The sequence below is a fragment of the Athene cunicularia genome (assembly GCF_003259725.1).
Source record: "Athene cunicularia isolate RWA chromosome 20 unlocalized genomic scaffold, athCun1 chr20_part1, whole genome shotgun sequence".
In the NCBI taxonomy this organism is placed as follows: Eukaryota; Metazoa; Chordata; class Aves; order Strigiformes; family Strigidae; genus Athene; species Athene cunicularia.
The window spans coordinates 5,907,101-5,924,977 of NW_020799125.1; the positions used below are offsets into that span (position 1 = coordinate 5,907,101).

Sequence of the window (17,877 nt, forward strand, 5' to 3'; positions counted from 1 at the left end):
AATATGGGCTCTGGTTTGCAGATACTGCGTATTCAACACCTAACTTAGGGAAGCATTTTGCTGTTATCAAACTTCTGAAATAGTTCTGTAGTCCCATCGTTTTCAGTGAGACTGTTTACAGGCTGGGATTACACACACTCTTCAGGCCTTTGCTGGACCTGAATCTAAGGGCTGGAGCCTGCCCTTCTTGCCTCCAAGGCACAACATGGTTATAACCCAGGTAGTCTCATTTAAACCATTTCTCCAGTCCACCATTACTTTCCAGCAGGGTCAAAAGCATCTTGCATAAGGCAGATTATGTCAGCCTCAGATGAATAAAATGAGTATTTCTCTTGTGTTAGAGCACCATGCCCTTACGGTCTCTCAGAAGTCACACTGAGCAGACTAAAGGGGAGCCAAGGATCTGCACTGTGCCTGTCTGCAACACTGCCACTTTCCTGAGGCACTGGTTGTGAAGAGTTTCAACACAGGATGGTGAGCTCTGCAGTTAAAGAGGGAGATCTAGCTACCACAATTCATTACAGATTCTCTTGAGCCTGTGTTTGTGGACTTATCCTGGATTGAGGCAGACCTCTAGAATATTACAACCATTCAGCCAGCAGGGCCACAAAAATCTGCTCCTCAGCTCTTCCCTTCTGAGCTATTCTGCACCTGCTGAGATAATGTTCCTACTTCATCCTAATTGCAGAGAATTGAGTAAAAGCATTGTCCTTGTGTATCTAGGAATAAAGATAGCATTTCAGCAATCTTGTTGCAATTAAATACAAGTCTGAATGTGCGTGCTGTAATTAAAAATATGTGTTTTTTAAAACAAATCAGTTTTAATTGGCATTCTAATTGAAAGCCTATTAAATATAGTGATAAATGCTATCCAAGAGATTACTTAAAATCTTGACACATACATGATGCTTTACAAAACTCTGAAAACTCTGACTAATTCACCTTTGCAACAGCTGAGACAGATAAGTAAATACATGTAGCTAATCTGAGGAAAAGAAAAAGAAGAAACTTCATAAAAAAGAATTAAATTTATTACAGATTTTCAAGAGCATACCAATTTTGGTTACATATTAAAAAAAAAAAAGAGAAATTAAGCTTTTTTTATATTCTCACAGCATGCAGTCAAAATGAACACTTACTGTTGTAGTAAGTCAGAAATGCCTTGGGCTCATGATAAGTGTCAAAAAGGCCACACCAGCTTAGCCTAAAAATCCTCCTAACCCGTGTCATTCTTTTGAGAACAATCCATTGTGGTCAAAACAAAGGTGAGTATGAGAACTGAGCTAACCTATAGCAACCTATTCTGTGTAGCCCCTTAACCTGGAGAAGTGTTGCCATGACTTCCTCAAACAGAGGTGTTATTTTTGTGATTTTTATGTAGAATATAAGAAAATCTTCAGTCAATTACTTTAAAATTATCTATCTGGAAAGAAATGTTCTCTTTCCCGTGTTAATGGTTGGCTTATGCCTTAAAACATAAAGTTAATGGTAAGAGTTGGACTGACTTCATTGATGTTAAATACACTCTGCAGTCTCACTGGGAATTTGCCTTAATTCTTCCACTCGTAATACTCTTATCTCAGAGAATTTGGTGATGTTCCTCTGGAGGATGCCACCATGAATGAGTTTATTTTCAGGAATACTGGTAACTATAAGAAAATAAGCAAGTTCAAAGCAAATACAGAGCTGCCTAGACAAAAATAAAATGTCAGATGAAAAAGCAAAGACATTTTAACTAAAACCTTGACTCTAATCAACGTAATGGTTGCTATCATTGAATCACAGAATCGTTTAGGTTGGCTTGTCAAGACCACCACTAAACTATGTCCCTTCACTCAAACAAGATCCATAGCATGACATTTGTGTCCAGTTAAACAGATTGCTTTATGAATCTCTCCTATTTTTAATGAAGCTGACATGACAACATTGGAGATCAAAAACTATTCCATGAATTTCTTGAATAATTGATCAAATAAAAAAGGTCACTTTATTTGTGGTCAATTTGCAAACAGAAGGGGAGACAATGTGTTTGAATAAACTGGTCATCATGAATTATTTATTCAGTTCTAGCAACTCTTTGCATGGGGCTGCTTTTCTTCATCCGTGTCAATTGTAAGGAGGCACAGTGTTAAACCAGCACATAGTTCTGTATTTACCACAACTGAAGAGGCAAGTTAAAGTTTTCTGTCATCCGATGTAATCTCCATTGAAATGGCCAATGTGAATATACCAAATCTACATTATGTGCCAAGAATAGTGTTTGCAACATTTCTGAACCCTCTGTGGGTAAACTGTCCAGAAAACTACATGAGTACTTGTCTGGTAAAACCCTTGCTGAAGTTTTAGAATACACTCATCCCTGCTCCTGGTTAAATGCCTGGAATTCATCCTCTTCTGAGAACATAAAATAGAATTCTAGGAGCTTGAGGTCCCATTTGTGTCTCAAGTCTTGGTTTCACTGCAATGGTTCCACGACTATTTTCCTTACCATAATTTAATTTTCCAAATTCTGTACAATGGTGAATTCTCAGCCCTTATACACTTACACAATCTGCAAGCAGACTGTGTTTAATAACAGAAGGGAAGTCCCTCTGATAAGATTTATCCCTTCCACTTAAATCCACAGATTTCAATTCTAAGTTACCAGATTAAATTACTCTAAAATAGATACCTCCAATGGATTTAGATTCTTTTTTCTTAACTGCATTCTGACCTAATAATTACTTTTTTATGGCTAATTCTTGATTTGAAGAATGTTAGTGTGTAGCTTCACAAAATACTTGGGACAGTTGCTGTGATGTCCCTGCGACACAGAGTATATTTTGTTTTAGTGAAGCTTCTAGCACTGATTATATCTTTATGCAAAAGACAGGGTTTTTACGATCATCTGAGAATAATGGATGCAACCTTTAAAAGAAGGCCAGCAGAATTACGGAGTTTAAACTTTTCTCAGTTTATAAATCGCACTGCACTCGAAAGGATACGCTCTGTGTGCCTGAATATTTGTCTGTCTCCAACTTTTATCAGCTAGTTCAGAAACAATGTATAACACAATTTGAACCTCTGAAAGTAATCCCAAAATCATTACTTTGTAAGTGTCAGCGTGTCACTACCTTGCTTCCTCTTTTAATGACTCCTGTACCTAGCAGGCTCTGGCTAAAAACCAGGCATCCAAATCTCCAGCTTTTCCAAATATACTTTCACGCTCAAAATCCAGCTTTTCTCGGTTCAGACAAATGGTTGGTTGAAACCAGGCCAGCTGCATGCACTTTCTGTCTTTAGCTAGAATAGACTGGACATCACAGCTGTCTGGCTCTGTTCCACTGATACTGTTACAACAGTTAAAGAATATTCCTCTCCTTAGGGAGAACAATCGTGCTTTTCTGTTTTAACATTTTGCAGGCACTAGGGATAGGTGTGTTTTTAGCCACAATCACTGTACTGTATACTGCTTTGGAAAGCTGAGATAAGCATTCCAAATACCTGCTTCACAGAGAACAGAGATGAAATAAGATTAGCTCTTTTTAAAAAGCAGGAGAAAAGGGGGTCAGGGAGAATAAAGAAATCCATTCCAAAGAGCCACTAAAAATTCATTTCTTCACCTGAATAATTACTTGTGATATGCACTGAAATACCAGTGTCACTCTAAGGGGTTTATCATTTGAAGTGGCATTTCCATGGTAGCCAGTACTACGACTATAATCCCTTCTAATCTTTTAAATGCTCTAATAAAGCTCAATATCAACAATCAAGGAAGGAACAGTTGTAGGCTTTACTGTATTTTTCATTTCATTATTCTTTATAAATGGCTGTGTCCTTTCTCACAGTAATGCTGCCTCGCCTACTGATTGTACCCCTTTTAAGCCACAGGGAAGAAAGAAAATATGATGAGTAATGACATGTGCTTCTTGAGATTTTCCATTTGTGAAAACCTTGAAAAGTACATTGCAGAGACATTAAAAAATGTATACATATGCCAGTCACCTTTTTTTTTTTCAATTTCTGCTTCTGCCTGTTCTCTTAAGAGATAAGCTTTTTGTTCTAAATCAATATTTCTCACAGGCTTTGGTACTAATTTTGAGTCAATTTTAATACAAAGTCTAGGAAAAATGTAAACTATTTTCTTAATGCAAATCACATCCAACTTTTGCCGATCTTGTTTGAGGACATTTGCTTCTACTAAGGCAGAGATCTTCGCATGTGTAGTCTTACTTCACATTATCGATAGTGGTAAAGTTTATGTTTAATTCACTTCCTCTAATGTGTCTGGGGCACTCAGTAATGGTTTAGCAGACAAGGGTCAACTCTAATTCTTCAACAAAACTGAAATGTTAACAATGGGGAAAAGTGGGCAGATCATTGAGGATTTTCCTGCTCTGTACTGCTGTTTCTGTAATAGCTAAGATCATCAGCAAAGCTGTTTCAGACATACAAAAGGCTTGGATGTCTGAATGTATCATCTCTTGTTCCCAAGTACAATCATAAGATTCCCTATAAACTCTGTAAAATTCCATATCTAGGTAAAAGAAAAAAATTTAGAGGTCATTTCATACCTTTCCTTCTGTGGGAGAAAGTCCCAATGCCACAAAACTCAATGACTTTTAATGAAGGTACTAACACCAATACAAAATCCCAATAGACAACACAGGAAGTAAAAATTAAACATTTTCTTGTGGTGTTTCCACCCTTAATTCCACACATACTGATTTTTGTACAAATACAACAGCAATGAATTCAGGAAATCTGCACAACTATACATAAAAATGAAGCTCAGGTGTCTTTCCAAAGCATTGTTTTTCCCATATGTGCTCAGAACCCCTTTAGAAGAAGCTAGAATTGAACTCATTAATGCATTGTGAACAGACAACCCTACTGCACTTCTGTTGTCTATAAAATACAGTACAGACATTTCAAACATTGCTGGTGTCGCCTTTTCACAGCAAGCTCTAAGTTGGTTCTTAGATCTTCCTTACTCCATTGCTTCCAAATTAACCACAGTAGCTGTGAAATGGAAATAATTCTGGGCTGATTTGTTTGGGGTTGGTTTTTTGGGTTTTTTTTTTTTGAGGTGTTGCAAATTTCCATGTTTGCTTTGTGCCTTTATAATTATGCGGACTACTATAGCTTATTAATTCAGTTCTATTTCACAACCAAAAGACCAAGACAGCAGCATTTTGAAAGCTGAACTAGAACTTTCTCCTTTCATAATGATGATTAACAGAACAGAATGTGACACAATTTGGTTCATACAATTCAGCTAGGTGTAAGTGGTACATTGATGCATAACAACCAACTTCGTGGCCTTATTTGAAAAAATAGTGTGGAATAAACATAGATATACACATTAATGAAGACGCAGTCACTGGAAATATCTGAGACTTTTTCAGAGAAGTTACATGTATAGAGAATCTCTCTTATTTGCTCCTTTCAGAATTCATTATGGCTAAGGCATATTGATTTATTTTGGCTCTGAATTAATCACTTTCTCATTTTACATTATTTTAATTGTATGATTAATTTATTTTTTCAAATTGTGAATGGTGTTCATTATCTCAGCATCTATATAGCTCCATTAATTGAAATATAAACATTTCAATAAGAAGCTCCAAGTCACACCATGTAGGTAGAGAAAAGTAAGAGCCTTAATACATATTTTCCAGTGTGCTAGGAAATGTGTGAACTGTAGCCAAGCCTGATTCAGAGTTCATTATCAACGCATCAAATCTACTGTGGAATGAAAAGTAAACTTTGTAGTTCCCATTGCAGTAAAAAGGACAAATGAAAATAGCAGGTTACAGACAAATTACTCTGAAAAATTTCCTAACTTTTGATCAACTTTGACATCAAGAAGAAATTTGCTTTTGAAATAAGAGGGAATTGAAACCAGCATTTAAGGAGCAGAAGGAAAGAGCCTGTGATCTTTCTCCCCCATGTCCTGTTTAGTATAGGGTAAGCTTTGTAAACTATTCATATTTGACATGAAACTCAGGAAATTCTTGAGCTAATTCCTATGCTAACCACAATACTGCATGTTGTCATAGCAACAGGCATCAGTTGAAACTTCATGATGATTTTAAATAAATCTTTGCTTTGATATAAAATGAAATGCAATTTTATTTTATTAGATGTTTGTTGTGTCAAATATAATGGCAATAAAATTACATGTCAAGAAGTTCTAGCCAGTGACAATAAATAAAAGTCAACCTGATGTGAAATTCTTGTGCCGATGTCACCAAACAGCATTATAAATACATACAGCTACTTAGCAGTCTGTTGTCTGGAAAAGTGAAAGCATACAAAGCCAAAGCTAGATGTAAAAAATGCAAAGCTAAGTGTCACTTATAGTACACGTGGCTGAAATGTAAAATACTGGCTGAAGAGCATTAAAAGTAGTATGAAAATTCCATGTCACATTTGAGATAAAGGTGGCTACCACAGTAGAAAGTAACAATATCATATTGGTAAAATACCATTTTTTTTTACTTCGTTAAAGTCTGATAGCTACTGTACCCAATGCAAAGCTGACTATAAACTTGTACTTTTTGCCCTCTAGTTACATTTTCTTCAAGAACTTAAAACACAAGAAGAAAACAAGAAACCCACAACCAACCAAACCACACTTGTCTATAATCCAGTTCTTCATCCCATGGTACTTTGTACCTGCAATAATGAGGTGCCAGAGAAGTGACTGTACAGGCAAACGTGAGTGCTACATGCACTTAAGTATCACTCTCTCCTTGATGGCTACATCACATAGGAATGAACTGTGAGGAGGATAATCTGGGAGAGAGTAACAGCAAAACCTCTGCAACAGTGATCTCACAGTAACATCCACAAGCAGTCATTACAGCTACTCTACCACTAATGTCCTAAGCTGGAGGGTGAAGAGAACAGAAAGAAAAACATCCTCAACCGTAGCTCCAGGATCATTTCACAGAATCATCTAGGTTGGAAAAGACCTTGAAGATCATCTAGTCCAACCATTAGAATGGCCCCATCAAATGCTGTAGAACAAATTAACTAGTAAAATATATTCTGCAGTTGATTTTGCTACCGCTTCCGTAAAACCAAAAATCATAACAAAATGTGTAATCATGGCCAAAACTCTTCTACAGTGAAGTGCATTTTGTTCCTTTAGTAATTCTTAATATTTGTATTTGCACATGCGCTGTAAGAGCATCTTCTGCAGTGCAGAGTGTACCAACACGGTCCCATCTGCTTAGACAGTCTATATGTATCCGGGTACTCCTACCTTGCTACAATAAGCCTACCACATTTACAGCGGTGGGAAAAGAAGCTGGGGAGGGGAGAAGGAGGTAGAAATGCTGTAGAGTTTAAGGAGGCTCATCTTCATGAAGGATCTGGGCCACAAACACAAAATGAATACTTTGCTAATACTTCTATCTGCAGAATGATTACAGATACAAGGACTATATATGACTTCAACTACTGACATTGAGGGACATGTTTGTATTAACCTATGCATATTTGCATAACCTATGCATCACATAACTATGTAGTTTACATTTCTTACCTCCTAATTGCTGTTTCTTTCACATAAACAACTGTATTTTCCCTTCCCCTGAAGGAGGGGAAAAATGTACCATCATCCCTAATATGATTTTGACTGCACCTCAAAAGAAAAAAATTAAATGTAAAATGGTTGGGATACATTTTTATAGAAGGTTTAACAGAGCCATCTGCATAAGCAGCACAGGAGTTGTCAGGATTTCCACCTGTGGCTGACATTATCCTTGCTTGCCTCATCAGAAGTCAACCACTATAAATGCTATCCTGAACATCTCAAGCACATCCACTGCTCTTCAAGAGCATAATTTATCATAATACATTTGTCTTAGGTAGCACATACATGGAAAACATGTGAACACTTCTCTAAGCCCTACAAAGGGGAGCCAAATCTTAAGTTTAAAAACTTCCCCAGAGGCTGTTAGAGAGCATAGACATGGTTAACACTGGTGGTGGGAGACAGTTTCAAAAGCAAACTAAAGCTTTTCTGGATGAACTTTTAATAGCAATATTAAGCAACTGAGCAAGAAATAGCTCTCACAACAGAAATGAAACTGAAAGTTTTATTATTTTCCCCCAAAGTATTAATAAAAAACAGTCTTGAGTGCAGAATTACTCTCAGTACTTAGCCATGTACGTTCAGATTAATAATTTTTATCTGAGTTGATTTACTGCTATTGTGCACCCAAAGGTAGACGGGTTTTATACTGAGATGCTATAGGCTGTCGTTCAATGATTAGCCCTTACCCATGAGTCTGGTTTAATTCACACCAGATATCTAATAGACAGTAGAAATCTCAAGTGTAAATATAATTTTTAAAAGTTGTAACTTTACCAGAACACTGTAAGTCTGGTATGCACAGTCCTATTAGCTACAGTTAACAAGGCAAAAAAATCATCCAAACTTGACAATATGATGGATTTCTGTACTGTGCTTGAAGGGTAAAACTTGACAGAACCTAAAAATCCACTGAACAAGGTTTTTCCTCATTTGTGCTGGGCTGTGTTGAGAAAGCAAATGGGACATTTTCCTAGTAGCTTAAGGAAACGGACAAGTGTAGTACTGGCCAAGCCTGTAACTCACCACCAAGTACACCTTGTCTCTTCTCTCCCCTGTACAAGTGGCAACAAGGCCACACCAGAGCACAGGGTTATCCTAAAGCAATCCTTTGATGAACTGACATTGCAACCCTGCACCCCACCACTCAGTGTCCCCCTGGGGTTTGCTGCCATGAGTATAGAGGGCCACCTAATGATACCTGCAGTTCATAAATTGAGATCAGCCACAATATGCTAACCAGCTTTGGAGAGCAAGAGCAAACAAAAAATATGTAGTAAATGGCAGATGTTCTATTCAGATTTATAATTTTTCTTATTACATCTCTAACAGCTGGATTCAGTCCCCCTTAACTGTAAACTTATTTCAACTCTTGCTGAAGGAAATCCCTCATAGCCATTTACACCTGTGTTTGGTGCACTGTGTTCTGTGCAGTCCGCTCAGCAGCTAACATTTAATTACAAAGTAATTTCTGTATGACTCATGCAATCAATATAAGGACAAACTTAGCTGTAAATAACTTCTGTTGTGCCTTATCATGCCTATATACATCCACATTTTTTTTCTCTTTCATGAATCAGACCATTAGAATAACATTAGATAAATTATCTGAACCACTGACTCATGCAAACCAAAGTACTTAATTCTGTTGCTCCTATAAAAAATATGGCTTTAGTATTCAGCATTCAATCTCTTTTTGGTCTTTGAAGTAATAGTTAGTACTACAAAATTATCTGTACTTCAGCTACATACCACTTCCTGTAATTATTGAATAATTATCAACCACATTTATATTATGGAGTGTAATGGTATCTGACGATCTTCTATACAAAAGTGACAAGCAATAATGAAGGCTCTACTGGAGAAGGTTATGCTAGAGATCATCATGTGGAAAACATTTTCGTATCAGCTGACAAGATACAGAACCACAAATAAGCCCCTGAATATATAATTGTGTCCTACTATGTTTTACAGAGTTTTTAGCAGGCTACTTCCAAAAAATGGTAGGTCAAGTCTCCTTGACAACAGGTACTGAAATGAGCTATATTCCACCAACTGCAGCTTTGCCAGCTTACCTGCTTTAATTGCTGCAACCACGTGAAAAGCCAGCCACTGGTGGGTCTATGACTTGCAAAACAAAAACAGTATGGAAACTGTATTTTAATAGGAAGATTGAGCTGAACAGCTAATTCAGTCACTAAGAGATCATAAGAGATCATTGGCCAATGCTCTGAACGAAGCCCTTACATTAAAATAACAGCACTTTTACAGTGCATTTAATCTTTCAAGCGCTTTACAAATGTCACTCCATTGACAATACAGAGAATGTCAGTAAACTATTTGCATTCTGACAATGATACTAAAAAATGTATATTGTCACGTGCAGCTACATGATTCGTGACATGTACAGAGGTGTAGAAGACCGGGGGTTTTTTAAGGATTTATATTATCTGAACAAGATAACTGTAAGGGAAACATTACTAGAGATAACAGAAACTTCCTTAGAAGATGGGGTTCTAAACAGAATAAATCCTAACTGAAAAACAACTGCATATATTCACTAGGGAGGAGGACGCTTATGAAAAGGAAAAACTAGGCCTGTCAAATACTTTCAAGCAACCGATGGACGATCTGCAAATTAACTTCTACTTAAGAATGAAAAAGAACTTCCTACATAAAAACATCAAATGATAGCCTGGGAAAGTATTTCTGTAAACCACAAAAATTCAGAGACTAATCTGAAAAAGTTTGTTGGATTATTACTTGCCCAACTTGCAAACACAACTGTCGAAACCATAGAAGGAAACTGGACATTACATGTGCAGAAAGCCACCTAGATTTCCAAGGCTGCATGGACATACAATTTGTAGCAAGGACTAAGCAGACAGGAAAGACACATAAAAGCCTAAGATCTAGTAGTGCAGGAAGGCCTAGTGAAGTGGCCTAAAATATACCAACACCATGATAACCAGAAAAAAGAAAGAAAATAAGTGGGTGGGGTCACTAAAGAACCCCCAGAGGACTGAAATAAAACACCAGAGAGGAGACCTTTGGCATTCACAGGAACATTGTAACAGCCCTCATTTCCCTAAACACCAAGGCCATGGACAATTACACTTCTAGGATACCAAAGAACAGCAGGGATAATGCAAGCTCTCCACAATTTGCCAGCATTCCCGCTTTGGGTCCTTTACTGAACTAAGGTCCTCATTGGCTTTATAACTGTCACTGGAATCACAGTTAAACTTCACCAGCTGCCTTGTTCTTTGCCACAATGAAGCCATATCCATACTATGGACTATCTGCAAATGACAATCATTTTAAGTACCCACAGTCTGCACAGCTGTGAACATGCTCAGAACAGCAGAGCTGGCACAGCAGTCGCTCAGGAGTGAATTTTAAAGTGTTACCAACAAATTAATGACAATGCCATCATTGCAGCCAAAGTTTCACTTTACTAAAATCAGCACTGACACAGCCTAGGCATGGGCTTACCGTAAAATGGTTTCCCCAGTTCTTTGATGCCATCTGCTGGATGCTTCTCATCATGGGTCAAACTCCACCACTAGCTGTTTTCACCTGGAAAATCTTTCACATTTTCTTTGGTTTATAAAGACAAGTGCATTGGATGGCTTACTTTAACATACCAAATGAATGGTTTGCCTGATTAGGAAGAAACCTTAAAATACCAGCACATCCTAAAACTGTTACCTTGCTCTCAGAGTTTTGGACTAAGAGCTGTATCTAATAGAGCAGGGTAAGGCAGAGCTGAGTCACCCAAGTCCACAGTACTCGTATCAGCTAATATCAGAAAACTGGCCACCACCTTCTCCCTTTGGTGACTAAAACAACAGCTCTGGGTCGAGCCAGAACTGCTCTAAGTAGTTCGGTACCAAACACCTGCCTAACACAGAAAACTGTATGGAGGGTTCAGGAATTATGTAAAGGAACACCTCTATCTCTTTGAAGGCCCAACACACTTGACTGGCTACAAGCAATGACTGGCAGACAGAGCAGTAGAGCTGCCATGGCTAGTATATCCATCTTTTACTTCAGAGCAGTGGAAGTATTCACTCAGGAAGTAAGGAAAAAGTTGAAATCTTTCCTGAATCATAGGCTTCAATTAAAAGCACAACCAGTTAAAAAACAAGGTTAAAAACCTGTGCAGTTATAGCCAGGGTTATTTGTACATATGTCCATCAACAGAAGCATACAGAGCATTGGAATCCTACCAAAAAGAAACTTGGGAAACGTCAGGGCCAGACAGAAGATTCACACAGTTTTTGAGACTTACAGCCATTAGTTGATGTACACTGTACATCATAGACAGGCTTGTGTTGAGGTATGAGATCTTCACTGTGGAAGACAGTCTTCTCTTATGGCTATGCTAAACCTTAAAACCAACTTTAATAAACTTATGTGAATGACTATGTAAGTTACAGTGATGTAATTCATAAGTAACAATGCACCAGTGAGATCCTGCTCAGGTGTACTGGAGATCAAGTTCAGTATCACTACCCTGTCAAAACTTCCTCAGTAATAATCAAGTGGGTTTTTCTTCCTCCGCATTCACACTGTTTGAAGAAGAGATGCTACACAACTGACACATGACAGGTAGGTATTAATCACTTTATAAAAATATACTCATCTCATACTCTGATTATTTATATTAAGAACAATGATTGTAGATCAGTATTTGGCCAACTGAATTCTCTGTTCACACTATTTTGGAAAACAGCTTAAAAAGATGACTTAAGTATGCTAAGATTTAATTTTTAAAAACAAAGTCATAACGTGCAGGTATTTCCATGGAATAATACATTAATCAAAGCAGGCAAAATCCAAAAGCAGAATTACAGTGAGACAGTACATAATTTTTTTAAGGACATGAGGAGTCAGCAAATTAAGACATTTAAATATTACATTCAACTTCACATAGTGGTGGAGGCACAGTTCCAGGGATTGATGCTGACGTAGCAACATCAGCTATGAAGAATTCTGACATCAATTTGGTATATAAATGTGGATTTAGAAAATGATTGTTCAGGAAAATTAGAAGTTAAGACTCACCATTCTGACTTTTAGCATCTTTAGTGATTCCCAAATACAAAGTAGTAAACGATTGAATACGACTGTGACTCCAAAAGCTTTTCTTCGATACCAATGCGAGTTTTAAAGAGCCCTCCTTTCTCCCTTGTCAACTTGTTGCCACGTTGTGCACTGAGCTTACAGTGTTTATGCTATCTGAGCTAAGACTGAAAGACAAAGGATAGATTTAGTATCTCCAGGAGGGCTGCTAAAACCAGCCAAATAGCAGTACAGCTGAATCATGCCCTACATATTACAGAGAAACTTTTATCAAAAACAGCTATTACAGTGCAAATCAGACGTCCTCATCTCTATTACACTTAGGTATCTTTGTGAGTGGAAAACAAGACCAAGGAAACTACAATATGTGCCTGACTTCATTACTTTAATAAATAATGCAAATATTCCAATCTTGATGCTTTACCAACAGTATGAAGATAATGCTTTCCTAAACAAATAAATAACTGCAATAACCAAAAGAAAGGTCTTATTAAATAGATGGAACCCAAGACACGAAAGTAAAAAAAAAAGAAAAAAAAAAGTGGTGGATTTTTTTTTTAATGTGATTGGAACAATGTTATCAAAACATTTAACAAAACAATAAAAAGTTGTATGGTATCTTTAGAACACCTTTAACTGTCCTCAGCTTCAAGATTTATGTTATTTCCAAACTTTGCATAGAGCTGAACTTTCAGGTCAGATAACACCCTCTGAATTGATTCCACTCGGGATTCTAATGCTTCAATTTCTTCTTGTAAACTTTTCTGAAAAAGAAAAAACTCAACCAGTTATGTAAAACAAACTGAGTCATGTTTGTCAGCAATATGTAAGCAATAAAGAGGTGGCCCTTTGCCAATCTTTTGCCAATACAGGCTGTAAGACTTATTACAGAGCCAAACAAAGGCTAGCATGACTTGTGTACTGACATCCCCGTTATGACTTACTGTGCATGCACATCCCCCTCCTCAAATCATAAGTCAAACATGAACTTTAGAAAGAAAAAGTTCCAAGGATGAACAGATCACCCCACTCCAATGCTCATCACATTATAGCAGCCAGAACAGTAAAGAAGCTCCCTTTTGCCTAGACAAACCTTTGCCTCCTCCAGCATCTCTTGTGTCTCCTCTTGGGAATGACTAATGAAGACATCTCCAATTTGGTAGGGTATGAAAAGTGAGTCACCATCATCAAGCATCATGATGTCATCACAAGCATCTTCCAAATTCTGAAGTTGTTTCTATTTATCAGGAGGTAAGAAAGGTGGTCACTTTGTACTAAGTAAATTATTTCAAGGAATACACTGTCATGCTATCAGTTGAATAATGAACTCATCAAGTCTGCATTTTGGGCAAAAATCCTACCTGCCAGTATGATATCAACATTTTTAACAGAACACTTTGAGCTGTAATTTAGCATAAGTATTAAATTCAATGGAGCTGTACCAGTAGAAATTTCTAGTCAATACTCGTTAACTGTCATTAATAGGATAATTAACTGTATAGACAAGGGAAATACAGCCGATTTAAATTTCATTGATCTCTGATGCTCGTACAAAGGAGTGTTTTAATTTTGCAACAGAACAGAAAAAAATAATAAGATGGCAATTGTTAACTACTTTATTGAAAAAGTGGATTTCTTAGAATCCCAGCACCCTAAGCCATCAATAAAACATCGACATTAAAAGGCAACATTTTTACAATGTACATATGAGGCAAAGTAATGTAGAAAACATTTTGTGACAGTTACTAGGATCTCTTAAAAACTTGGTAAAATATCTCTGGAAACACTACTACTGATGTTGAAGGAAAGTGAATTAATACTAAACAAGAAAACTAGAATGATGTTCCTCTTCAGCCTAGCAAACGAAAAACTCTGCACTCATGACAATCTCTGTCAACACATTGAAAGAACATAACAAACTGCCTTACTGGTTCAAGAAAAAAGAAGTATGAACAATCTCAGGCAAGAATTTTGACAAACACTACAGTCATCACAGAATGGTTTGGGTTGGAAGGAACCTTAAAGATCACCCAGTTCCAACCTCCCTGCCCTGGGCAGGGACACCTTCCACTAGCCCAGGTTGCTCAAAGCCCCGTCCAACCTGGCCTTGAACCCTTCCAGGGAGGGGGCAGCCACAACCTCTCTGGACAACCTGTTTAGTGTCTCACCACCCTCACAGTAAAGAATTTCTTAATTTTACCTAATCTAAATCTGCCCTCTTTCAGTTTAAAGCTATTACCCCTTGTCCTCTCCCTGCACTCCCTGATAAGGAGTCCCTCCCCCTTTTCTGTACCCCATTTAAGCACTGAGAGGCCGCTCTAAGGTCTCCCCAGAGTCTTCTCCAGCTGAACCCCCCCAACTCTCTCAGCCTGTCCTCACAGGGAAGTGCTGCAGCCCCTGATCATCTCCTTGGCCTCCTCTGGACCCACTCGAGCAGGTCCATGTCCTTCTGATGTTGGTGCCCCAGAGGTGGACACAGCACTGCAGGGAGAGTCTGACGAGAGTGGAGCAGAGGGGGAGAATCCCCCCCCCCTCGCCCTGCTGCCCACACTGCTCTGGATGCAGCCCAGCACACGGTTGGCTTTCTGGGCTGTGAGCACACATTGGTGGCTCACAGGCAGTTTTCCATTCCCTAACACCCCCAAGTCCTTCTCCTCAGGGCTGCTCTCCATCCACTCCTCACCCAGCCTGGATTTGTGCTATGGATTGCCCCGACCCATGGGCAGGACCTTGTCCTTGGCCTTGTTGAACTCCATGAGGTTTGCCCATCCCACCTCTCCAGCCTGTCCAGGTCCCTCTGAATGGCACATCCCTTCCCTCCAGTGTGTCACCACCCCACACAGCTCGGTGCTGTTGGTGAACTTGCTGAGGGTGCCTCAATCCCACTGTCCATGTCACCAACAAAGATGTTAAACAGCACCAGTCCCAACACTGACCCCTGAGGAATGTCACTTGTCACTGCTCTCCACTTGGACATTGAGCTGTTGACCACAACTGTCTGAGTGTGACCATCCGGCCAATTCCTGATCCATCGAGTGGTCCATCCATCAAATCCATATGTCTCCATTCAGAGACAAGGATGTTGTGAGAGAAAGTGTCAAAAGCTTTGCACAATTCCAGGTAGACACCGTCAATTGCTCTTCCTTTGTCCACCAACTCTGTAACTGCATCATAGACCACCAAATTTGTCAGGCACCATTTGCCCTTAGTGAAGCCATGTTGGCTGTCACCAATCACCTCTTTACTTTCCATGTGCCCCAGCAGAGTTTCCAGGACGATCTACTCCATTATCATGTTGGGCACAGAGGTGAGACTGACTGACCTGTAGTTCCTCAGCTCTTCTTTTTTCCCCTTTTAAAAGTGGGTGTTATGTTTCTCCTTTTCCAGTCAGCAGGAACTTCACTGGACTGCCACGACTTCCCAAATATGATGGGTAGTGGCTGAGCCACTTGATCCGTCAGCTCCCTCAGGACCCAGAGATGCATCTCGTCAGGTCCCACAACTTGTGCACCTTCATGTTCTTTAGATGGTCTCAGACCTGATCTGCACATACAGTGGGCGGTTCTTCCTCCTCCCAGTCCCTGTCTTTCCCTTCTGCATCTTGGGCAGTGTGGCTGAAGCACTTGCCAGTGAGGACTGAGGCAAAAAGTCATTGAGTACCTCAGCCTTCTCCATATCTCAGGTAACTAAGTTTCCCTTTTCCTTCCAGAAATGGCCCACATTTTCCTTTGTCTTCCTTTTATCACTGATGTAGTATAAAAGTCTTTTTTGTTGCTCTTAATGCCCCTGGCCAGGCTTAATTCTACAAGGGCTTGTATCTGTATCAGGGCTTATTACCTATAGACAATGCTTCAATTATGACAGCCAAGGAGTTCTAAGAACTGCATGCAGACATACACTAATGGCGTTTATTTCTCATTACTTCTTTTTCCACTTTAACGTTCTCCGCCTATTTTCAAAGTATCAGAAATCTCATAGTAGAACCAAAGCATTACTTACAGTAATCCACAGCCCCTATTTTCTGTGTTACAGCTCAAAATTAATTCAGGGCAATGAAGAATAAGTGATATTTGAAGCAAATATACCTTTTTCACTTCTATTTCTTCTTTCAGCTCTGTGATCCTGCTAGTATTTCTTGCAAATTTGTTAATTTTCTGTTGATCTTCAAAAGTAACATTGACATCTTCTGCAGCCTGCAAGGAGGAGAGGACAGAACGAAGACTTAATTTCTTACACTAACTCAAATCTCACTATAAGATTACTCCCACAAGGCTTCTGAAAAATAGTCTCACAGCCACTACATTCTGTTTGTACACTTAATTCCTTAAAACACCTCCTGAAGGACATCAGTAACACCCATGTTTAGTCAGGCAGAGACCCTAGTAACATCCAATTAAAACAGCAGCTATCCATGGCATCCCAATGCCAAAGGTTGTTTCCCTGACAACACTGCCAGCTGAACAGGACACCTCTTCCCCAAGATCACTACAGGGTACAGTGTAACATGTCAATGGAATCTGTCAGCAACATTATTTGACACTAGTTGGTTAGCTGTGATGTGCTATGGTGCTACAGGAGATTTATAACCCACTGAATTGTGCCTCACACAGACTCTCACCGTCTGACCTGTGGAGGTGGTGGCAGGGGCTGGCAGCAGGCGATCCGCTGCTGCACACGGGTTGGGTGTCCTTGGCTGACAGCCAGTTTGGGCAACCAGAAAGAGATTCTGCCAGTTTACAACAAACTGTACCTGCACAGACTCCATAACGTCAGTGTAACCAAATCTGCACTTGCACGTTTGACGGCATCGTCATGACCTCAATTCACCAACACGCCACCGGCGTATTTTCGGAAGGGCCTAACTCGGAGCTGGCCTGACCCAGCCATGGGAAAGGGAGACACGCAGACACACAGGCAGACACACACACAGAGAGAGACATACACACACAGAGACATACACACACAGAGACACACACAGACACACACACACAGAGACATACACACACAGAGACATACACACACACACAGACACACACACACAGACATACACACACAGACACACACACACAGAGACACACACACACAGAGACATACACACACAGAGACATACACACACACAGAGACATACACACACACACACACAGAGACACACACACACACACAGACATACACACACACACAGACATACACACACACACAGACAT

General features: G+C 39.2%; 1 protein-coding gene across 1 annotated transcript; it reads right to left on the reverse strand.

Annotated features, from left to right (window-relative positions):
• Positions 1-1,053: 1,053 nt before the first annotated feature.
• Positions 1,054-17,438, reverse strand: PFDN4 (prefoldin subunit 4). Its single transcript, XM_026862317.1, has 4 exons — positions 17,292-17,438; positions 16,759-16,866; positions 13,767-13,910; positions 1,054-13,437 (listed from the first exon to the last, which is right to left on the reverse strand). Exons 1-4 carry the CDS (start codon positions 17,436-17,438, stop codon positions 13,306-13,308), a joined length of 531 nt encoding a protein of 176 aa, XP_026718118.1. The 3' UTR covers positions 1,054-13,305.
• Between the last annotated feature and the right edge of the window lie 439 nt (positions 17,439-17,877).

Coding starts and splice junctions, on each gene's coding strand:
- PFDN4 (XM_026862317.1), bottom strand. CDS start 17,438: ATGGAGTCTGTGCAGGTACAGTTTGTTGTAAACTGGCAGAATCTCTTT. Junction 16,867..17,291: donor CCACCTCCACAGGTCAGACG/GTGAGAGTCTGT, acceptor TCCTCCTTGCAG/GCTGCAGAAGATGTCAATGT. Junction 13,911..16,758: donor AAGAAATAGAAGTGAAAAAG/GTATATTTGCTT, acceptor CCTGATAAATAG/AAACAACTTCAGAATTTGGA.